This window comes from Drosophila bipectinata, chromosome 2L (genome assembly GCF_030179905.1).
Source record: "Drosophila bipectinata strain 14024-0381.07 chromosome 2L, DbipHiC1v2, whole genome shotgun sequence".
NCBI lineage: Eukaryota > Metazoa > Arthropoda > Insecta > Diptera > Drosophilidae > Drosophila > Drosophila bipectinata.
In genome coordinates this window covers 21,950,016-21,975,574 of record NC_091736.1, presented here as the reverse complement: position 1 = coordinate 21,975,574, position 25,559 = coordinate 21,950,016, and the positions used below count along the sequence as shown (strand labels likewise).

The following is a 25,559-nucleotide window of genomic DNA, read 5'->3' as shown; positions in this document are numbered from 1 at the left end:
TAGGAAGTACAAAATACCGAGTTTAGGGCTTCCAAAACTATCAGGGGAAACACTTACCCTCAGTGGCAACGCCAAGTACCTAGGAATAACGCTAGACAGGAAACTGGACTGGAAGCTAAACACTATGGATAGAGCAAACAAGGCGACTACCGCGCTCTATATCTGCCGCAAGGCCATTGAACTCAAATGGCGAATTTCTTTAAAAATAGTTAGATGGTTGCGGGAGTACGCGTAAAATTTTGACACAAACTTGATCTGCGCGGATACCATACGAGTCCTAGTTCCATATCGGATACTTTCATCTCTTATAATCTTCGAGATCTACGAGTTTTAATTTGTATAGGAAATGGTATATAAATTCTCATAAAAAATACCATTCATTACATCATAGTTTGATCATCCAGTTTCATCTGCCTGCAGAATAAAAAACTTATAACGTGCAATTATTTAATTCGCCTTTGTAATTTAGTGCGGATTAAAGTCATTGAAAAATTTCAATGACCAAACCGGTTTTTCAAAAAACCTTCTTGTACTGGCGCTACAGAAATTCATTATTTTTGGGTGAGGGGGAGGGAGGGGTATTGTAAGAGTTTAGCCTTGCCTTGGGAGCCTTGCCAAATCCTATAGCTCTATCTCTTATAAACTCTGAGATCCTCGCGTTCATACGGACAAACTGACGGACGGAAAGAAGGACATGGCTATATCGACTCGGATGTTGATGCTGATCAAGAATAAATATAGATCCGCCTTAAATCCGATTTGATCTGATCATAACTGCAAGGGTATATAAACTTTGGCTCCGCGCGAAGTTAACTTTCCTTTCTTGTTTTATGTTAAAAATTCGGAATCGGAATAATTGCCTTGAAACTTTCATCAGCTTCTAGATCGGCGTTCATTCTGGTTGACCAGTTTCTACAGGACCATCCTTGCGCTGCTGCGGTGCCCCGAACACCACAATTCGCCAGGGCATTCATCCAGGTTTCCTGTATCAGGATTTCAGTTAAGGAAAGACATTAAAATTAAAAAAAAAAATTTTTTTTTCGAATGTCTAGGGGAGTGCATTGGGGTCCTAATCGAATCGTCGGGAGTCTACTGTTCTACTAATCCCACTTTAAGAGACAGACGGTTACAGGACGTCGAGAAAACCTTTCCCCTTATGGCTGCACGCGGTATTGTTATGATTGCTTGTATTTAATTATTCTTACCATTATTTTTCAAGGTCCTTTTCATTGGAAGCTCTAAAATTGGGCGATCCAATCGAAGAGAAAAGAAGGCGGCTTCAAGATGGGACGACGGTCTATCGACATCGAAGAGGGTCAAGTGAAATAATTGTAGTTATTGAAACAAGAAAGCTGTATATCCGGAACTTATCTCTTCCATCCACAATTAACCTTTAAGGTTTAAGCTTTAACGGTATTAATTTTTAAGCATCAAATTTTTGTTGCATACTTTTACGCTTTGGCAAAAAAACAACTACATCCCCTACTTACGGCCACGGTTGCCATTCGAAAAAAATGTTTGTGTGCTGGTGGAACAGAAAATAATATGCATTTTTTTAAATAATATGTGTAAACATAAAATTATATGAAAAATTAAAATACTAGACCAAGCTTATTGAAAATGTTCCAATATGAAAACAAGTGATCCAATGTTCCAACGCATATAAAAAGTACCAGTTTTGGTACATTTGTACCAAAAGTGGCAACCGTGGATACTACTTCGTATGTAGAAAATTTGTCAAATAGAAGTAATTTCCAGTAAAATCCACGAAAATGACTTTGAAACTTTATGAGCTTTGAATAACTTTGAAGCTTAAATTAAGCTGTTTTAAGGACTGAAATCCAGCTTTTCTAGCGCGCCAATTGAAGTGCTAGAAAACGTTGTAAGAGCCTTTCAAAATTTGAATTTGAAACTTGTAAACCATAAATTTGAACAAAAAACCAGCTTGAAAGAGATCGAAATCGAACGAAACACAACGAAAATAATTGATTTAACCTGTTTAATTAATATAAATATTAATATTAATATTAATATTAATATATATATTATAAATTAACATATAAATATTAATATAAATGTTAATCAAAAGTTTCTCTTTAGGGGAGACTGAAGAGGTGGAGATGGAACTCTAAGCTTCGTGTAGAAACGACAACAGTGGTAAGATACTGGAAAGTCCTGGTTTCCTAGACACAGCCAATTTCCATACGATCCTCAAGGGGAGAGCTTTAACGATGCGGATCGATAACGAGCCCCTTGCAAAAATTGATTTTAACATTCAAAATTTATTTAAAAACATGGACGGCTATGGTCAAGTTTCCCGACGGTAACCGGTACTCAACTCTTTCATTCACACTCTAACTTAGATTAAAACTTTAAAATTTTTGACTCTCAGCAAAAAAAACCAGAAAGGAGGACTGTAGTCGAGTATTGTAACTATATTATACCCAGTACTCATCTACGAAAAATCCCCATTGTCGCCGGTTTTGCTCTCGCCAGGCACATCTAGTCGTCCATTATAGTCATCAAACTATGGAATCATAGTTACAACAACTCGCCCTGCGGGATGGTGTGATTTTACCCCGTACTCGTAGAGTAAAGTGTATGTACATATATGAGTGGTCGGCTGGGCCCTATTTTAGAGGCATAAGAAATTTCTTTCCCGGGCTCTTACGCACAGTATTAACGTATGAAACGTCATGATAATAAATTCTTTCAAATAAATTCAGAAATGCTATTTGGTGCACTAATTGGTGCACAAGTCATTTCCAAAATTCTCAAAGACTTATTATTTAAAACTTGCTACAGTTAAGTTGCTCCACTCATTTTGTTTTTTCCCAGTTTAAACACAGTATGTTAATATCCTAATTTTGACAGTACTAATTTAACAGTCTAACAGTAGTAATTTGAAGAAATAATTTCCGCTTAGTTACTTAAGAATTTTCGCACATTTATTGAAAATGTAAGGTATGTGTTGGGTCTACCTTGCTAACGCATTTCTTCTTCGAAGTCTCCACTGGATAAAAGCTCTACCTAAATCCCACCCCCGTCAGTCACAAAACTAAAATCGATGCCCCGACCGGTTCGCTCTTTGGAGCTTTCTGAAAGATTTTTTCTCGCTGCTCCTTTGGCGTGGGCCAAAACGCGAATGAACATCGACCGTGGAAGTTGACTGCTGAAGTACAAAGCGCTAGGCTGAAGGTGAATGGAAAAGAAAAAATTTCAGAGCCCCTCGAAAAAGCAAAAACCAACAGAAATTCGTTTGGAAAATGAAAAAGTACAGCAAGAAGCTCATCGTATAATTGCTAAATTCGAATAAATAACACCGTTTAAGTCCTTGCTAATGTTATATAAAAGAAAACAGCAACGAAAGCCCCAAAAAGTGTTGTGCGCGTGTGTATGTGGGTGTGGGTGTCTGTGTGCGTGCGTGTCAGTGTATTTGTACGAGTTAAGCACGCGTTGAAGAAAAGGAGAACATTTTTTGTGTATCAGAGTTTTTTCGCTGCGACTTTAGTTTAGAACGTCTAGTTAATGTCGTGAAAAAATGCTAGAAACGCAGGAAAATTGTAATTGAAAAATTTGAATGTTTAAAGGGAAAAAATGGAAGAGGCTGGGAAAACTTGTCTCTCGTAGAAAGTGAAATCGCATGTATGCCACTGCTCGGATATCGATTTTTCCATCGCACAGTGTTGGGGTGGTGATGTGGTCCAGCCGAGGAAGAAAGTTTTGAATGCAAAGTTCAACAAAAAACAACCCAATTAATTACTATTGAGCTTGAAAACACGAAACTAATTAAATTTTATCTAACGAGTTTTAAGCTTCTGTCTGTGCGGGAGAAAGAAAAAGAGACAAGTCGCGAGAGAAAAAAGAAACGGAGACGGCAAAGAAAGGACCGTAAGAAAATCTCTATCCTGAATTTGCTTCGGACAACGTCTTTCAGGGAAAAGCGAATTTGGCAGCCCCCCGCTTTCTCTGTCTCTATCCTATACACACACTCACTGAGGCTCACACATAACCTTTTCAGCAAAGAGACACAAACACCCACACACACCAAAGTTCGCTCTATCAATATTTACGCACACCATTATGTTTTGATATTACGTATACGCTCCGTGTCGCTCCCGCTCTCATTCTCTTCTTTTTTTTCTCCCTTTGTCTCTCAATCTCCGTTCGCGTCTCTTCCCCATTTTGCCCACTGCGTGTGATGCGAAATACAAAAAAACTAAATAAATAATTCGGCTGGCACAAAATTGATAAAAGGTACCCGGAATTCATGTGAGTCTAGCGAGCCGCGGCCTCACTAGCCAAGCCAGCCACACGACCAAAAAAGTCAGCAGGAGCAAAAGCATACTGCCCTCGAGACACACACACACGAAACAGTCCGTTGGGACCCACATCTTCATCCTTCCTGGTCCCGCAATCACGCTTCGTTTACCTCTGCTCTCCTATACAACTAATAAAGCCGATAACAACAGAAAAGACACGCGAACATTCGCGGAGGCTGCGAATATTGGCCACATTGTGTGATTAAAGGTGAGTTTCGCGTCTTAAAAAGATGAAGCATACTTATTTGGGCAACGTTCTAGAGTTTGTTCAGATTAATGATTTATGTATAATAGTACTTGGGCGCACACCAATTACTTGGTTCTTAATATATATATTTACCACGTATACAACTTCAAGAAATTGGGCATCCCCTTGTCTTAGTCTTATCCTAGCAAACCTTCATTAAGTCTCTTTTGACCATTAGCTTCAAACGGCGAGGAGTTGTAAAGTTCATTAGGGTTATGGCCGAAAGCCGCAATAAAAAGCACAGGAAACTGCACATAATGCCAATAATCGAGTTACAACCGAATACATACCGTCACAGAAGAGGAAGGGGAATCTATTGAGCCTTCAGCGTACTTTTGGGAATTTTTTGAAATTCGAAAACATGAATGAAACTTAACGTGACAACCAATATGACATTTACTTTGTTTATGCGATGCCGAATTCACGTTTTTATTTTACGAGTTCAGCCGATTTGTGTGTGCAAACGCCATTTCGTGAATTCGGCAAACCACGAATGTTGACTATGATTTCAGCCTCAAAGAATAAATTGGTGATGCGCCATCAACTTAACGCTATGAACATTCAGGTGGCAATGCGGCAGTAAATGCTGAAATTAAGAAAACACGCAAGCTGGCCCAACTTAACCACTTTGGAAGTGAATTTCCCGGTTCTTCTTTGCCGATTATAAATGAAGAATTGTGTCCCATAAACAGGGGTTATTTCTATATCACGGCTTCAAGAAATCGTAATTTCCATCGCATAAACATAGTAATAGTAGCAGATCAGCTCAGTTTCAGAAAAAAATGTTCATTCCTTGAAAGCGATACGATTGTTCAATGAAAGCGAAAAGCATAATGATGTAGAAAATTGTTTTTTCTTCTCGGGCATTCTTCATTCCTTCAGGAGAAGTGCGTCTTCAGCTCCGTCTAGTTTGGATGTCATCTAGGCGTTTTTTTTTTACTTTTTAAGGGTCTTTATTGTGTTGCCTTCTCTGGGTTATGTGCGCAGTAAAGGGAGAACAAGTGAGAGAAAATAATTTTGTTGCCTCTGTCGCTTTTTCTTTCTTTGCTTTTCCACTGCTCTCGTCAAGCTTTTACTCTCCGACTCGTCAAAGTTTAACCGTTTCCTGCTAGAGAGCTTTGTACAATAAATTGACGTCGAGAGCTAAGGACGAAGGTCTCTTCCCGAGTCTGAGTCGGATTCCGATTCAGATTTTTTATTCACCCGCATTACGTGCGTGGCCTCCCAGATGTTTAGGTGGTGTAGTATCCTATTTTGTTATTATTTACTTTGCTTTGGACTAGCTAAGTTTTTTGTGTCCAACCCATTTGATGGCTAATGGCATAGACATTCCTTGTATCCTCCTACATTCACAATATTAATTTGTTTTGACAACTTGATTGTCAGTTACTTTCAGACGCGCTTAACTCAGCTCAACCCTTGTGGCAGCTGGGCAATGTTTTGCGCTGCGAAATTATCTTATCTTTCAGTCAATTTAGATAGTCGGGAGTTCGGGGATTATTTTCAGAAATATCTACCATTGTTTCTGTCCCTGCAATTCGCCACCAACCCATAATCATTATGAGGTCTATTTATAGCTGTTGCGGCGAAGCCCAAAGTTTACAAATCGGACATGAACAGTACCCATGAATAGTAACAGCGATATACCATAATATGCCACACTGGGAGGAGTATGCCACTAAAGTATTTTCGTAAAAACATAATAGATTCCATTTTTTTTTTTGTTTTTAGTCAATATAACATTTTCTTATAAAAATAAACTAATTTTGTTGTTCTGTAAATTATTACATTACCAAATATGTATTAGTATGCAAATTGTTCTTTGGAATGGGCAACCAAATGATACTAAGTTGTGTAAGATCGATAAGTCTGGTAGCCACAATGTCTAACCTGCTGAAACCTGCTGAAAATATTTTGACGTCAATTGTGTTCTCACAACAAACTCACTGACCAGCTTTCAAACCCAAAAATATGGCAATAACATCCATGGGCAGCAGCTGTTTAGGCCGCAAGGGGAATTTCGCTATTTCACGCGAGACCATCTAAACTGCGTAACTTGCTTTTTCGCCAGTTTTTCGGGCAAGACAAGATGGCGCCGCGGAGCACTCACCCGTTGACCTACAACAAATGCTGGCAGAATGACAGAACCTCATACTACATTTCGACCTTCGTTTATTTTCCTCGGCAGTTGCACATCTTGTCCTTATTAGCCTGCCAAATACAGGTGCTTTCATGGAGGAACATTATTTAGCTGGAGACTTTTGGTGCATTAATAAAAAATGACGAGAAAAGTGCTTTGGCTTTTGGCCCGAGCTCCTTCCTGTTTGGGATCACCATTTCGCGAGCCTCTGGAGGTGTTTCTGATTATTCTGTGTGCGTTTATTCCGGAAAGCAGGTTGACCTGTTTAGTGTTTGTCCGTTTGTCCGTTGTCCACAGCTATCGAGGGCCAACTCTATTTTCCAGAAAACCAGACAGGACTCGTGACCCTCCCTCGTTTGCTATTTTTTATTGATTTGTCCCCAGGTTATCTGCCCGGTTTCTTTCCATAAAGTCATTTGCAAGAAGCCTTTTGTAGCACAAGTTGTCCTAGAGGCATTTAAATTTATTGATTTTATGGATGTTTTTTATTTTTCAGCTCAAAAAGTGGTAGAATGTTCCCATTATTCTTACCACTTCCCATAACACTAACACCCATAACAATAGACTCGACTTTTTTATTCATTCAACATTATTCAAGAAATAATAAGTTGATGTGTTTGATATATTGTTCAAGTTCAATTTTGACACAATGGATTTACTATATTCAAAACCAATTCTAATATTACTTAGCACTCCATAACTCTTAGAGACGATAAAAAAATCCGCTAATCGTTTGGCTGATTAAATGACAATCTCCCAAGAAACAGTTTCAAGCACTTAATTTTCCGAAAATTTTGTTCAAAATTTGAATTATAAGCATGTTTATGAAGCCAAATAAAACCAAAGCCAAGTAGACCTGCCTACGGGCTTTCTACATAAGAGGTTCTCGAACAGTTCTTTCATTCTTTGTGTTTGTGTGTGGGTAGGGTAGGAAGTCCTTTGACGTCATTGGCGAAGAAGTATACCGAGTGGACGGCTTTTACAAATTATCTTTCCCTATAGCAGCTTTATGAAAACCAAGTGCAGCTTAATAAGATTCGTCGAACAGCTTTATTTGGTCTGATAATAATTTATAAAGTAAGGTGACTATTGCTTTTCAAAAATAAAAATTCAGAGAATAATTTCATTCAAAAAAGTCTCTAGGGGAATATTATAATAAAAAATATTATTTCTTTAGTGGAATATTAAGTTAAATAACCTTATTTATTTATTTATTAATTTATAATTACTTAATTTTACAAGATTCTACAAAAAAAGTAACTTCTTTTGGATTTTCGCCGCCTTACATATGTCACTTAATTTCTGATGGGTCAAGAAACGGAATATTTCAGCTAGACTTCAGAGATCGAAGGCCTCTCTCTTCAAAGAGTCATCTGCTTGTCCGGGAGTACGGCTTATTGTCAATCAACGAGATATTAATATTCATACTCATAATTAAACAAGAGTACAGGTCCCGGGAGTCCGTCTCCCAGCAATAAGATTTCAGGGTCACAGGATGTCTGACAGCGCAAAAAACGACAACGAAACCAACCCTGCTGAGGAAAACCCAACTTAGGCAGACTTCTTCGTTCATAATTAATGCAACTCAAGTTGTTAAATTAAATGAAACGCCTCTTCGAACCAAGAAGTAAAATATGGGAAATTTCAAAATAAAGGAAGAAAGGAAAATGGGACTACAAAGCAGAAGGAAAGCGGGGAAAGATGGGTGGTGTTAATATTAATGAATTAAATTACGAAGAAAAGGAGAAAACAAGAAAGGAAAGCTAACTTGCAGTTAAAGGAATATACCCTTGCAGCTAAAACCGGATATATGTCGCAAACATCGGATATAGTTGACCGATTCTGATGAGAGTATCATAATATAACCAATTTATTACAATACAACATCTAAAAAAAAGTCCCAAGCTTCTATCTTCAAAAATACTAAAGTTTTTATTTTTATCAAATACCATTTCCAATCGTTCAGTTACATGGCCGCTATAAGATATAATCGGCCGACCGACTAGTTCGGATCAACAGAGACAAATAGAGTCTGTACGAACTTCCAACTTTCTATCTTCAAAAACACGAAAGTTGAGTTATTTCCGATATTTCAGTTATGTATATGACAGCTATAGGATATTGGCGGCCGATCCTTTGGTGGGTCATATTGATTTACCAAATAAAGAATCCATAGAAACTCATCTTTCTAACTCTAAAAACACCAAAGTTATGGCATTTCCTATCAATCAGTTATATGGCAGCTATAAGATATAGTCGGCCGATCCCGGTCGTTCCGACTTATATACATACGTACTGCGTGCAAAGGAAATAAGGATTTTTTGCTTGAATCCGAAAGCTTCAGAGGACGGGGAGCTCTATAAGCGTATTCTTCTAAGGGATATGTGGGAGTGGATGAGGACGAGGAGGACTACTGGAGTGGGTGCGTGCCCTTGGCTTGCAAGCCATAAGCCCTTTTACTTGGTGCGTTACACCACCTACCCTCCTAAAAACGGAAAACTGCTTATTTCAGTTGGCGCCGTCAGCGCATTTCTAGAGCTTCAAGGATACGAGTGTAGAAAAAAGTAACTAATGACTTTTGCGGGACTTCTTTGAGGCTACAATGAGTTTCCAGTTATTTTTAAGACAACGGCAGCCTGGAAATTAATCGCAACTGTCCATTTTGTCCCAAAAAGTTAAACTTAAAATTAAACTTATCTAAAATGAATGCGTCTATCATATTATTCCAATAAATTCATTTTCTTAAAAATTAGAATCAGCCACATATTTCTTATTTAAAAATTGTATATAGAAGATCCAAGTTACTGAACTATACAATTTTGCAGCAAAAACCACAAAGCAACAAAATGCCGCCAAATTCTAAGTCCGAAACAGACGCCCAACCGGCAGCGGAACCAGCGCCAGCCTCCGAGCCGGCAGCGGAACTGGAGTCCGTGGACCAGAAGCTTCAAGAAACACATCACTCAAAGTTCCGTGAGGTGGACCGGCAGGAACAGGAAGCCTTGGCTGAAAAGGCGGCGGAAGCGGCCAGTCAAAGAATCGCACAGGTGGAAACAACAACACGGAGTTCAACCACAGAGGCTCAGGGTGAGAAAACTTGAGTAATTTTGGTCAAAAGTGTGCAACGCACTAACGGAGACATTTCTGACCCTATAAAGTATATATATTCTTGATCAGGATCACCTCCTGAGCTGATATAAGAATGTCCGTCTGTCTGTCCGTCTGTGTGTTTCTATGCGAACTAGAAAAATCAGTTTTAAAGCTTTTCTTTGCTCGCATACATAAGTCGGAACGGCTATAACCTATATATAACCTTAATATCCTATATACCTATCCTATATCCTATAGCTGCCTTAACGATCGAAAATGATCGACTTTCGTGTTTCGTGTTTTGGAACTTCGATCAGATTCAATTTTTGGTCAATTAATCTGACCTACCATGTTTTGTAAGGATCGGCCGTCTATATCGTATATCTGCCATATAACTGAACAGTCGGAAATCCAACTTTAGTATTTTTGAAGATTTTATTCTAATTTTAACTTTTTATTCTAATGCATTTTTTTTATTATGATATTCTCATAAGGATCGGCCAATCCGATATTTGCGGTATTGATATAATTGATATTGTGATCCATTTTAGACACTACAACCACGTCGTTGCCGGTGATTAAAAAGATCGAACATGCCGGCGAAATTGTGACCGAAGCGATCGCCGAGCGCACGGGACTGCCCACATGGGGCGTGGTCGCCATAATTATCCTCGTGTTCCTGGTCGTCTTTGGTATCATCTTCTTCTGTGTGCGGAGATTCCTGAAGAAGCGAAGAACCAAAGATGGAAAGGGTAAGAAGGGTGTCGACATGAAGTCGGTACAGTTGTTGGGATCGGCGTACAAAGAGAAAGTAAGTGTCTGACGCGCCATTAAATCGTAGTAGTTATTGGGTTCTGGTATGCCATAGGTTCAGCCTGATATGGAGGAACTTACTGAGAATGCCGAAGAGGGTGACGAGGAGGACAAACAGAGCGAACAGAAGCTTGGCCGTCTCAACTTCAAGGTGGGTTAACTAATACTTGGAACCATTCGGAAAGACCGAAAGACCAAACAAAAGTCCCTACTAACCTCCCAAAATACAATACTAAGCAAACGAAACTCAGATAGATGTAATTGTGTGCAAAGTTGGTGTTGTTGACATGGAACACAAACACTGTCAGTGATGAATACCAATACTCAACAATAGTCAATAAATGTTGTTGCTCCAGCTTCAAGGCTTTATAAACAAAGTAACATATAACATAAAATTCTCATGCACTAGGCTCTATTCTTTTCACCTGTTATTCGTATGTATCTATGTATATGCTGTACTTAAGGATATTTCCCAATGCAATGACACCAACACCACATTAACCCACAAAGTAAAAGCTCTAATATATCCTTTTACTAATATGTAATCCCTTTTCGTCTCTCCCCTGGCCAAACGAAATACCCGCTTTTGTTCCTCTTTGAATTTGTACTTTGCAGCTGGAATACGACTTCAATTCCAACAGTCTGGCTGTGACGGTTATCCAAGCCGAGGAGCTGCCTGCCCTGGACATGGGCGGCACCTCTGATCCCTATGTCAAGGTCTACTTGCTGCCCGACAAGAAGAAGAAGTTTGAGACCAAAGTGCACCGAAAGACGCTCAGTCCGGTCTTCAACGAAACCTTTACCTTCAAGGTAAATTGCCAAATAAAATTTTGACTCTGGGCTGTTCAGAGAAGCAGCTCAAAATATAACAGAATGAAAAAAGACCTTCATTAAAATATAATATAATCTTGCTTTTTGGCGCAGAGTCTACCCTATGCCGATGCCATGAACAAGACGCTCGTGTTTGCCATTTTTGACTTCGACCGCTTCTCGAAGCACGACCAGATCGGAGAAGTAAAGGTGCCCCTGTGCACCATCGACCTGGCCCAGACAATCGAGGAGTGGCGGGACCTGGTCAGCGTTGAAGGGGAAGGCGGACAGGTATGTGGACCGGGGCGGGGTCCCAGCGGGATCGAAGGGAACTACTTTCTACCTGTTCGTATCTATCTTCGTATCCAAACAATCTCTCTCTCTCTCTCTCTGTCTACTTAATTGTATACCACAAAGTGGTTCTAAGTGTTTTTTTATGTCCCCAACTCCAAAACCGTTTTTGGAATATGCCAATCTTGTAGTTTATTTTGCATTTAGTTACCTTTGCTCCCCCTCATTGAGCCAAGAGCCCACACTGAAAACGTGTGAAGTCCGTTGACTTTCGTAAATCTCGGCCCAACAAGGATGATTGTGCTTTGTGTGTATTTCGCATTCGAACATCAGCAATGACCAAAAGCCGACAATACGACAGAAACCAATCATGGCCTTATGATACCCAAAAGAGTATCTTATAATTAATATTCCCCCCTAACACCCCGCCCAATCAAAGACCTACTATATTTGTATATACATACCTATAAGGGCAGAACCAAGACAATTACAATGAAACTCTCCAGATACAATAACAAATATCCACAAGCCATGCAAGTTTCGTGGAACAGACAAGCAAAAGTTTTTCGAATCGTTATCTTTTTTTCGAATACCTCGAACCTTTTACGAAACTCTTACACACCCAGTTCAAAATGCAAATATAAATAGTATCCAAAATTTATTATTATATAATAAGTCATACTCAGCAGACACAAATGTGAACTATGGAGAATCGAAGTCTGAAAGGAATTTGTTTCTCCCGAAAACTCTTGACAGAATTATAATTTGACACAACTACTACTACTACAAAAAATAAAACTTTAAATTTCTCTTTCTCCAATCCCCCTCTGAAACAAACCAAACAATTGATTTCGAAACATATATACTCTTGATTTCTTGAACTTTTGTAGAAGGTAAATACGAAACATTCTTAAAATCTAACAAACCAAAAACAAAGAGAACACCATTGCATACAAGTTTCAGTTTATGATTTTTCCTCTTTATAACCTAATCTCTCTGTGAACTGTCGCTCTTGTACAACAACATTTTCGTTAAGCTACTTAAATATTTGCATATAACAAAAACTAAAGTCATTTTATCCGAACTAACCTACTTAGTCCTCCTTTCTTTCTATCGATAATCATACGAGTTGGTCCTGAGCGATAGTTCTACGACTTTTTCTGTCTCCCTATACTTAATATTTGCATAGATAATACCAATATAATGTTATGTCTGCATTCTTTCTCGCATCATAAATATTGTAGTTGAATTTTTGTATTAATATGAAAGATTTATCTGTTTTGGGCTGTCTTGTTAGCAACAATTATTAACGAAAGAAAAGCATTTCTTGACAAATGTTTTCACATTTCCATATGCAAACAATCACACTGCAATATTAATTTGTTGAGAAAACTGCGGCATACGAGGTGCAAAACTCAGTCAGCATGGTTGCGTGTCCTTTCACACAAATAATACAATTCTAGCCTTGACCGACTTACAAAATTTTCTTGCCTCCTGCGGGCTACACTCCTTGCGCTTCACAGACTAAGTATATGACCATGCTGATCCATTAATCAATTGCTGACTCTATATCCTCGCCCCTCTATCTAGTCCCAATTTTTTGTTTGCACTTTGATTGGAACAATTGACGTCGAAATACTAAAAACTTTTGCATAACTCTCTTAAAGTAGTAATCAACTATTGCACCCCAGTTCTTTGCATAAAGTCTGTCAAACTTTTACTCAAAAACACTCGAAACACCCACTCTCAAATACACTCAGCTCAAAACGCACACACCTGTATTCCTTGAAATAACCTATCTGACTAAACCAATTTTGTAAGATATTTGTATTGATTTCATTGAATTGGTCAAAGAATAATGCTCTGGATGCTGAATATATCTAAAGCGGATACACACACACACACACCCACACAGACGTTTATAGAGATGATCCACAACACAACTCAACAAGAACCCACTCAAATACACTGAACACAATTTCAGAATCGGAATGGTTAATAAATTCGCCTTCGAATGCCATGAAAATAAATTCTTGTTCAGAATGTTTGTTTTCGGTGAACCAGAAACTCTTTACACTAACGGTAACACCAAATGGCCTTCATATTCGATTAAACCTGTAACCTTTTAATTCCTTTAAAAGGAAATCAAGTTCAGCCAATGTATAAAATTCCACCTCAAAGCAGTATTTTCTGACCACTTTAGTTAGCAAGGAAAAACCCCAAAAAAAATTGTATCTTATTAACTACCAATAATTATTTACAAATAGACTAGAAACACAAAAATATACTAGTTCCTGATTTCTACTCAATTGCATGTTTTACTTTTGCTTACGAATTTAAGCTTATATATAAAAATCACAATTAAAACTTTTAATCTCCAACAAAATGACACTGGCATAGAACACAGACATACGACCATCAATTGGTTACAAGAAACAACAATAACATTATATTTTTGAAATTTGTCAAAGTAACATATATCGAAATTTTACTGGAAATGGAATTCAAAAAGTTTTTAATATACTCTTCATTTTTCTCTTTAATTGTTTTTGAACGTATCGCTAAAAACCAAACCAAAACCAAAAAAAATCCAAATCTGTAATCACAAAATTCGAAAACTCAAAATTTTCAAAACTGTACTTGAAATTTATGACTCATGCCATGGGAACTCAATCCGAACCTGAATCATGTCAATCAAATGCAAACACGTAAGTAAATGAAATCAGAAAAAGAGAAAGTATTCATAATTATCGTTATTTGCTTTGGTTGTTCTCGTCATAAGTGTGTTCAAAGTTCTGTTTGTTGTGTTTGTGTTACGATTATGTTAAACCAGCAAAAGTAAATGTTTTCGAATCGAGAGCCAAAACATTGGTGTCGGAGTTCGAAACATAATTAATATATTATATTAATTGAACTAAATGCTTTTTAGGTCTTATGTTTTTTCGCCTCTGTCACTGTCTCGCTATATGTATACTGTAATTTGTTATGTTTTGCATAATTGTGTGCTGTAATGTGTAAGCAGAGCTTCGATGGCAGTCAAATACAGAAACATTGCTCAATAATCTTGTTTTTCGATTTATATTACTTTTATTTAAATTAATAAATTACATTTATTTTTATTGATGTTACAAACACTTTGGTTTCCATTAGAAATTCACCAAGCATTTAACAAAGAATATCTTAAAGGCCATGAAAACCTAAACGAAAGAAATTGTAGAACTTGAATTCAATTCAAAGACACAAATATTAAAAACAAAATAACCCACAGTTGCGGTAAGTGACTCCGAATATAGAACTCTACAAACTTTCTAACGCTCGCTCGCTCTCTGTCTGTCTCGCTCGCTCTCTATATCTGTCTTGACATTTTAACTAATTTAATAACACACCACCACACTTCCTTATAGTTGATAACCTTGTCGAACAAAAGACTAAATTTGCCTGCCTAGGTTAGTTTGACCCTTGGAAAAGTGTTTGAGGAATTGGCCAAGGATTGACTGCGTGATAATGCAACAAAAAAAATTAATTTTAAAAAGGAAAATAAACAACCCATAGACTACAAGTGGTTTGAACCAGCCTAGGGTTTTGTATTACAAAAAAATAACATGAACTATATAATTACTAAGTAACTTAGCTAGATTTTTCATTTGTAAAATATTTCCTTTTCTGCCATTCATGTACATACTAAATGAATATCTATAGTTCTTTCTTATTATAGTAAGTGCATTTTTATTCCTCCAACTAAATTGTCAGATAGCTCGGAAATTATTTTCTATATTATACATTAAAACGGTTCAACCCTGCTTGACTTCTTATCTCTGAATCCTCGTCTTCTGTTCTCATACGAATAGTTTCTAAGAAAATTTTTGAAACCAATATTTTGCATTTTGTGCGGTCGGTTTTGAGCTGGGTGTTTTTAAGAACCAAAGAAACATAGACCAAACTAAACCATATAAATTAAATAAATCCAAGGTAACAATACGTTAGTTTTGGTATGGCTAAAATAATATAACAATAATAAAAACATACAAAATAAATACGCCCCTAATACGACAAAACACTTCAACAATATTAATGAATTTGATTTTCAGTTCAATAGTTTTTATTGTTTCTTAAATTTTTGGTTAAATATACTCTGGTCTGGATATACATTCATAGGTACATACTATATATGGTTACACGTACAAAATCGAAGCTCTAAGACGTGCAGTAAATGTGTTAAGTGTACTTTTTGTGGTGTTTTCGTTATGTGTCATTGCAAAAAATGAACCAAAGTTACCCAATTGATAACCAATACTGTACTGCTTATCTCAAACCCGACAAACCTAAAGAAGGAAACCTATTACCACTTTGTCATATACAAAGTTTTTTCTTTTTCCTTATTTAACACGTATAATCATCTGTCTCAATGTGTTTTAAAATTATCTTTTGTTCGTATTTATACTTGTAATTCTGTATAACTGTATAACTCGTTTTTTGTTAGTTGGTAATTAAAACAAATAGACTTACTAATTATACATACTGGTCGATGTTACTATTCTATTTGCCTTTATGTTATTTTTGAAGACCTTTGAACTATTTTCAAATATAATTTTTTCGATTTTAAAGTACTTCTTCTGAATAAGAAGAAGAGATTTAATAAAAGCCCGTAAAAAGATTTTAGTTTTGAAAATGCTTACAATTCTTTTATATATGTTCGCTGAGATGATAAAAATAAAAGAATATATATGCATAATTTTTTACACACTGGAGTTATTGATCAATTAAGTTACTCCTAATGTTCTTAACATATCTTCGAACTCAAAAACGAGGACTTCGCCTTCGGGATAATACAATCGAAATTACGACCAATAAATGTTGACTAATTAATTTATTGAAACTATAAACCTTAAAAACCTATATATTTTTAAATGGATATGTATGTCAATGTACCAATAGTTATTATGTAAAATGTTGTATGATGCAGAGTTATACGAAAAATGTGGCAAATGATACTGATGATCCGTCTCTTTGATTGTATTTGAAAACAGGAAAAGCTTGGGGACATCTGCTTCTCACTGCGATACGTGCCGACTGCCGGAAAGCTAACCGTTGTCATCCTGGAGGCCAAGAACCTTAAGAAGATGGACGTGGGCGGATTGTCTGGTAATGTGGCATTGTACCAACGCGCTGGAAGGATCACTTCCACGGGACATTAGTTGCTATTTTGTGTCCTTAGGCGATCCTTCCGGCGTTTCCCTAGCTTTCTGTGTGTGTAATTAGCTAAGAGTGTGCATTGAGTTTATTTTCATTTTGGTTTTTTGCATTAAATTTTGTTAAGTTTGAATACAAACTTATTCAGGACTAGGCAAGCGCAAGGCAACGTTTGCTAACCAAATAAACCAGAGCAACTTTTATTCAAACTACTTTTTGTCAACTTTTCTCAAACTATCAACTAGCGCCAAAGTATCACACTTGCATTTTTATCGTATTATCCTGATTCGCGTACGCTAAAGATTGAACTAAAATTTAAATCATTTTCTCTCAAACCAATCTCGATAGCTATGGATATATTTATCGTCCGGCAACGTTTCCATCCCGAAACCCTCGCACAGTTTTAACTTATGCCTGGCCGACAAAAGATTCGACAAATTATTAAACGCTATTCGCCAAAACTTTTTGCGAAAATAACGTAACTCTCGCTTGCTTTAGCTTCACTTTTGCATGTATTCTGTATAATACATTGTTTATTATCTTACAACTATACACATCATTTTGGGCCGATCAGTTTATTCCTGAGAGGATCCCTGAGAAAGCGTTGCCGCTGAATATATCCAACCCAATTTAAAGTTCTTCTAGGCTTTTACAAACAACAGAACATTTTCCAAAATAAATTTTAACGTTCCGACCTTTTTGGTAATGATACCGAGATGTCATTTGGTTCTTTAAGTTTCAATCAATCACATTCGTATGCCTTGAGTTGATAGAGTTGCTGTGTGTAATTGATTTAAATATTCAAGAAAATAAGCCGAGGAAAATTAATAGTTAAAATTGAATAGGCATTTACACCTTGGCCTGCTTTCTTGTTTTATGGCCGTTTGTTTTACTTTATTTTGTGTTAGCAAAGTAAAAATTAAAATATATTCTACGATTATACACATTAAAGAGGTATTTCAATAATTTTAATCAGTGTTTTAATATGTGTGCATTAAGAACAAAAATTAAGATTCGTTTATGTGATTGCGCCAAAAAAAAAAATTTTACTTTCTTATAAAAACAAAAAATATTTTCTTTTTCTTTCTTTCGATTCTTTCCTATATTATAGATCCATATGTGAAAATTGCAATCATGCAAAATGGCAAACGTTTGAAAAAGAAGAAGACAAGTATCAAAAAATGCACCCTCAACCCTTACTATAATGAGTCGTTCTCATTTGAAGTACCATTTGAACAAATACAAGTATGCGAGAATGTATTATACTATCCTATAAAAATACCAAAACTACTACTACTCTACTACCTACTACTAATACTACTACTGTTATTACTGTTACTGTCCTCTTCTGAACTATCTACCAAAAAAACCAAGCCAAACCGAGTTTTGAGTACCCAACCTTCCTATCAACACATACTAGTAGCCTACTTAAGTGCAATTCTTGTTACCAACCAATCTAAGACATATACATATACAGTATATATATAAATCCATATGTTGAATACTCGTCTTCCGAACCAAGAGACAACAACAGTGTTGTTACAACACCTAACTCTGAACCAAACAGCTGAACACTTTAGCGACAAATCTTCGTATTACCCATAAAAAACTTAAACTATCCTCCCAAAAACAAAACTATCTTAACCAATCTTTGTGTTCTATAAAATCCAAAAGCAACAAATTATTCAATGTTAAATGTTGTAATTTACAATATTACCAAAAATTTTGTATCTTTTTCGTTTGTTTAAAAGTCTTTGTTTTAGATTGTAAATATTCTGAAATACTTTATTTGCCTTGATTTGTGTAGTTTTGACAAATTACTTGAGTTTGAGTTTTTACCAGCCTCGATGTGTGCTTAGCCAAGCTAATTTTTTAAAGTTTTAGTTGTTAAATGTGTAAATTAAACGACCAATCCGGCAAAAGAGAAAGGAGGCATGTCGTAGGCCTAGGCTCCTGCAATCTCGGGCGTTCTAGACGCCCCCACACAAAGATACGTAATTATTGCCACTGAATGGAGAGCAAGCCGTAGTGTTTTCGCTTCGCTCGCAAGCGATCAAGTCCCAAAGCAAAAGAAAGCAAAAAACAAAGCATAAAAGCAGGCGCGCAGCAAAGCACCAGCATAATACACACTCCTTTTCTCACTCCAAAGATCGACAGCAGTGAATACTCCAATTACTCTTATTCGAATAACAAACTCAAACCTAAGCTCAAACTAAACTCTTTCATAATACAAACTATCGCAAACTCCTAACCAGCGGCGTCAATAATGCACCACGCAACAACCGAATCGCAGTGGGTACATTATTTTGACACTGTCTTCTGATTTGAATATCGAATACCAATCGCACCACAACAGCTACAGTACAGAATACAGTAAACACAGAATAAATAACTACAGAATATATAAATGTGTCACCACAGAGAAGTATAGCGTATCACCATTGAAACTCAGCATTGACCCAACATCTACACGTCAAACTTAATCTGGAAACGGGGAGAACTATGTTACGGTTACGTTACGTGTGCTAGTTGAAGAATTAAAAATCATTTATAAGTAGGACCCCCCTTGCTGACCAAAACAAAATACGACAAATGGGATTGAATATTATACATTTTCGTTTACACGTATTTAATGAACATATTTCTTTTTGCCACAGCTTAAGTGAACTGCAAACAAATATAAAGAAAAGTAATTTGTTCATTAGTCTCCGATGTTAAAAGACAATATATACATTTATCTTTCTAGCCATCGTATTCAGTTTATTCTCACCTTATGCTACCCCTTAAGCTATTCGCTTTTTTTTAAATATTCTTCGAGGTTTTTTTTATGTTAAGCTGCTCATCTTTTTAGCTTTAGACATTGCATGTTCTGCTTGTTAACTCACCAAAAAACTGTATCAAAAATAATAATGTTCCTTATCAAGCATATAAGGTGCTTAATCTAATGCTTGAACTCCCGTTAAAATATCTTAAATGTTAAAATATCCAAAGAAAACCAGCTTGTTACTTATATGTATTTATCCAACCCGATAGACCTAATGGTCCACCAACCAATCTCAACGATTGAATATTATGTACATAGTTGGCACGTCGAATCCCCCAAACTTACAGCACCCACATGCCAAAATAAAGTAATCCACTTTGAGACTCAAACCTCTGTGTATAAACTGCTTCCCAAAACAGCGTTCTTAGTATGACTGCCTGTTAACGAAACAAACCGTTCTCGATTCTAACCCAATAATAATGGAACTAAAACAGAACACGTATATTGAAATACTGAAAAGTTCTTCTACTCAAAAGCAAGAATCCCTTATCCCCCAAAAAAATAAGAAAAATAAATAAACAGACCGATAATGAACATTTGATAAAATGATTAATCTTTGTCACTAATGCCGCTGAATTTTCATCACCTCTTTCCTTAAAAAAAAAACTTCGCAGAAAATATGTCTTGTTGTAACCGTCGTGGACTACGATCGTATCGGCACATCCGAGCCAATTGGCCGGTGCATCCTTGGTTGTATGGGGACTGGAACCGAGCTCCGCCATTGGTCCGACATGTTGGCCTCACCCCGCCGGCCCATCGCCCAATGGCACACCCTCAAGGACCCCGAAGAGACCGACGAGATCCTGAAGAACATGAAATAAGGAGCTACCAAAATAACAGGATAACAAAGCCAGGTGAGCATAGGTGATGAATATGTTTATAGAGTCGAGGTTGGGGCGTGCTTACTTCAAATGTTACTAACATGTTTTAACATAGCATTATTTTTTTAAAGTTCTTACAAATTTTACGATTCATAGTCAAAGTTGAACTAAGTTTACTATGGATGAAAACAAAAATAAATGCGTAACTACTACAGTTTTTACTGACGGATTTATTGCAGCTCTGCTTACAAGAATGACCTAAAAAGTACTCGTAACATGACATTTTGATCAATAGACCATTTTATGTATATATCATTTTCACAATAATTACTTAAAAGATTTTATTCGTTCGTTATTCTTTTAAGACTGGCGAGTGGAAATCTTCTTATTCGTCACTGGTAATCCATATTTATTGATCTTGTATCGTGAACGGATATTATATATAAATACTTGGTTTCGCCCTCGGAACACCCCTTTATTTTGGGTAAAATTCTGCAGTGAATAATTCTGCTAATTATTGAAAACATTGAAACTTTAAAAAACACTTAATAAAAATTCCAAGCAGTGATTGAAAAATGTTTTACTAGCGAGGTCCAAATTCCCCAAGTTATTTTTGAACATTGATAACCTATTGCACAGTGTGACCCAAAAAGGTGAAGAAACTTTTAAAGTGACAAACTAGTAGGAATTTTTTATCAGGTCGAATATAGCACAAAGCCGTGTTTGAAATTTGTTATACCTTCAAAATCTTAATTTATTCAGAAAAAATAGTTTTTCGGGACTTTTATGCGCTTTAAAATTCCTCGATTCATTCGGCTCATTCCTCGAAAATCGATTTTAAATTCGACGTGATAAACAATTCTACTACGTTTCTTTACAAGTTCCAATGTTGCACTGTGTTGTTCATTAATGCAAAATTACTGTAAATTAAAATTACTATTATTCTCTTTAATTGCAGACTTACAGTACATCTATCAAACGTATAAAAGTAACCAAAGAAAATTTATGTGAGCCGTCAAACACAGAAATCGAATGCATTATCATCAACTGATCCTCCTTACCCGGAACGACAAGCAACAATCAGCGAAATATCGTAGTTAAAGCCAATTGTTCATTTATGCAGTTATCCTCGTAAAAAAAAACATAAAAACGATTACAACATACCTTTAGGTATCTGAGTTATATCTGAGTTATTGGTTGAACAACAAATCGAAAACTTCCACAAAATTTATAGGAATTTTCGAAAGTTTAATCGCTGAACAGTTATCCGTAAAAATTTCAATTGATTTTCCATCTAATCGTACAAAAGTTCTATTTAAGATCAATAAATTCGTTGTTATCGCAAAATAAGGATTTCAAAATCACTATTAAAATCTCTGTATACTCAATCTATCAACAAATTTAACGAAATTTTCTTAAATATGTGTCCGAAGAAAACAACAATAATTTTTAAATGTTACTTTTTTTTAAATTTTAAATTAGTCTAAATGAGAAGGAAATCTTATTATTATGCAGTATTGTTTTATTTTTGTTCAGTTGTTGAAGGATTACTAGAGGATAATACTACTGACTATGGAATAGTTAAAAGAAGAAAATAACGCAAAGGTATCATACACTGTTATGTAAATTTTGTATTATGTTTAAACTATGGAAAAATTTGAAGTATCTGTGTAAGTATATTTGAATGAATATTTAAATGATTTAAAAGTGACAGCCATATTAACAGGAGGAAGGAATAAAAAACAAAAGTATAAATTATATATAAATATTATGTATAACCCTGCATAGACTAATATTACGGATACACATAGCTGAATTATGATGAACTAACAAATTCAGACATATAAGTAGAAGGAAAAACCAAAACCAAACCGAAAACTAAAAGCAAATAATAAAAGTTAAACTTTAAAGCGTGATTTCAATGAAATATATCATCAGTTTAAACGTTATAACGAATTATAGAACATTTTTCACCATAAATCAGATTGGAGTTTTGTTGATTAGCTTAAACTTTAAACGAAATACATTCAGCTTAGTTCTCTTAGGCTATGTACAACAGTTTGCAATTGGGAATACAACCTGAAAAAATATTTATTTCAACCTTAACGTTTAGGTTTTCGCTCCTTAGTCTCAAGTCGTAAGGTTTCTACCTCTATCTAAGAATTGTTGTTTCGTTTTAACATTTGAATTTGATTATTTTAAACTCATATTAGGATCTAATAAAAATATACATACTAACTAAATGATTATGGCAAATGTTAAAAAGAAAAAGAAATATTAAGAACAATAATAGTTATTACTATTTATATTATATTCAAGTATATGACATCTAAACAATATACATTTATACATATATACTTAAAAACAAAACCTTGTGCTACTGCTGCACTGGCTTACTAAGATTGGAATTTTTAAAACGGAAATGCGACGACGAGAACAAAAAATTCAACCTACCTACAAAAATTAGCTATCTAAGCTAATGCAACTCTCAAGGTATAACAAAATTCACAGATCATTCCAAAGAATATTTCTATTCCTATATGTATCTAAAGCGAAAAAAGAAAAAGAAGCCATGATTTCGGATTTTTCCATTTTGAAAGTATATGAAATTAACCTAATACCTTAGATGTTTTTGTCCTGTAAATGGTATAATATAATGATAATGATAATGCGTAGTTATGGATCTGTGTATCCCCTGTACACATACTTACACAGTTGTAGTTATGTTCACCGAGCAAGAAAATGCATAAAAAAAACACAAAAGGGCAAAACTTCAAAAAAGAGAAAACCAAAAAAAAATATTTATGTAATATAATTCATCTAAATTTAACAACTCAAAGTGAAATAACTCTACGGAAGACAGGAAAATAAGTTATGCAAATTATTAAAAGTATTGTTCAATAAAAATTACAATTCTTTGCTTTTCCAAGTAAATACTGTAAATTATCTCAAGCCGAAAACCAGATGCAAAACTAAAAATAAATAACAAAAAAAACATCACAAACGTTCACATACGTATGTATTAAAGAAAGGTAAATTATAAAAAAACAAGACCTATCCACAAAGTAAAAAAAAATATGGCAGACAAAAGACGACAAACTATATATACTTGCATATTAAACAAATTATATGAAATTATATAAAAGATGTTGATTATTGATTTAAATTAAAAATGAGAAAGTGAATAAAACAAATTATATATACACCTATATATAAAAATATTAAACCAAACCAAAGAAAAATTCCATTTGTGTTTTCCTTCAGTTGGTATCTTTTTTTATACAGCATTACACTGAGCGACATAACCAGTGCCCTCCCCAAACAAAAACATGTACATACACACAGGCACACACCCACATCCTGACCAGAGAAACACCCACACAAAAACTTGAGAACCCCCATGCCGACACCCCGACGAACTGACCAAAAAATATTAAAAGCAAGTCGATCATATAAATGTTTTATAAAGTATGCATATAACTGTATATGATTAACGTACGTCAAAAATATCTTAATATGTAATTTTATTATTATTTTCAAAAATAAAAATAACTATTTCTAAATGCAAGCGGAAAGCATCGCAAAGCCATCACAAAAGCACAAAAGAGTAGTTGAAAAATAAAAAAAAAGTAAGGAAACTGGTATAATAAACTAAGAATCTAAAGTAGGCCCAAAAATATAAAAATCCACGAGTATGAAACAAGATACTGTAGCAGTCCATGTACTTTCATTTCCTAGATATGTATGTATGTAATTTATATTTGATAAATCTTGCATTGTGCATTTAGCAACCAAACAAATGCATCGGAACCCAAACTATCCATTGAAAAGAAAGCACCATTGAACAAGATCAAAAGACACACTATCGAATCGATCATTCTAACCAAGTCACCACAGAGTTAATCGCATAGATGAAGAACATGAGGAAGAATCGAGTAGCAAATGAGTAACGACAAATACATAAGATATAGGCATATGCATTATAGGTAAAAGAAACCCAAGGTATAGGACAATGTTTGATGTTGAAATGAGTTAGTCTGGCCACAAAGAGTCAGCTTTATAAGCATAGATACGAGCATACACACAGTTGTACACCAAGCATCGGGCGACATTATACATAGCCATCGACAGCACCGCATAGTATGAAGATAATGTACGGTATATAGATATAAACATAACCAAGTGAACACACTCACCACACATACGCACCCACGGACATCTCAAGTAGGATCAGTCATTTCACCCAGATGTTTCAGACCCCCTATCTATGCCATTACCAGAAACTCACCCGTGCACATACACAAAGGATAAAATATATCATTTTACGACTCTTCCCAGAGTTTTGTTGTTTACGATAAACTGTTTATAGCTGTTTTTTCAATTTTAAATATATTATATTTACTGTATGGTAAACAATACGATAATAAATCTAAAGCAAATCGAAAGAAATGAAACCATATATACTATATGTTTTAAATGCAATTACCAGACGAATCTTAAATTGAGACTTTGCAAGCAAGGCTCTTTGCAGGCAGAGAACGAATGAATATTATTGAATAAACTGCATATATAAATATATACTATAATGAAACTGTATTGAAAGACAAGCATAATATTTTATTTCCAAGGCGAAAAGAATTTAACCCAAGCCAACGCACCCACGTGCGTCCACACCTGTACGGTTAGAGGTTATTGCAGGTGAGCCTTCGGCTCCAATATGTTGCATCTGTTCTGTACCAGCCACAACTGCAAGACGACAACAGCAACAAAAACACACAGCTAAATAACAATGTATAACATGAGAGATGTGAACTACACATATATATACACAGAAATGAAATGAAATGAAGAATGTTTATAAACAATAAAAAAATGTTTGAAAACTATCAAATGAGTATTTTCACTCCAACTCGATTATTATCGCTTCTTAAATGCGAACACTTGAGGACATCCAAATATCACATGCTAATGCAAATTACATTTTGTTTGGACAATATAAATTTGTCAAATG

The 25,559-nt window shown here is 35.6% G+C and overlaps 1 protein-coding gene across 8 annotated transcripts; it reads left to right on the top strand.

The window, feature by feature from the left end:
- The first annotated feature begins 3,115 nt into the window (after positions 1-3,115).
- Syt1 (Synaptotagmin 1) lies at positions 3,116-25,439 on the top strand. 8 transcript variants are annotated; one of them, XM_043213892.2, is made up of 11 exons: positions 3,116-3,198; positions 4,258-4,530; positions 9,535-9,796; positions 10,351-10,610; positions 10,674-10,763; positions 11,228-11,422; positions 11,537-11,713; positions 16,747-16,855; positions 18,015-18,148; positions 20,342-20,581; positions 21,507-25,439. In XM_043213892.2, exons 3-10 carry the CDS (start codon positions 9,556-9,558, stop codon positions 20,546-20,548), a joined length of 1,413 nt encoding a protein of 470 aa, XP_043069827.1. In that variant the 5' UTR covers positions 3,116-3,198; positions 4,258-4,530; positions 9,535-9,555; the 3' UTR covers positions 20,549-20,581; positions 21,507-25,439. The 8 variants fall into 8 exon arrangements, with proteins under 8 accessions (XP_043069827.1, XP_043069826.1, XP_043069825.1 ...); XM_043213891.2 differs by having other exon boundaries at positions 16,741-16,855; XM_043213890.2 differs by having other exon boundaries at positions 10,668-10,763.
- Positions 25,440-25,559: the final 120 nt, after the last annotated feature.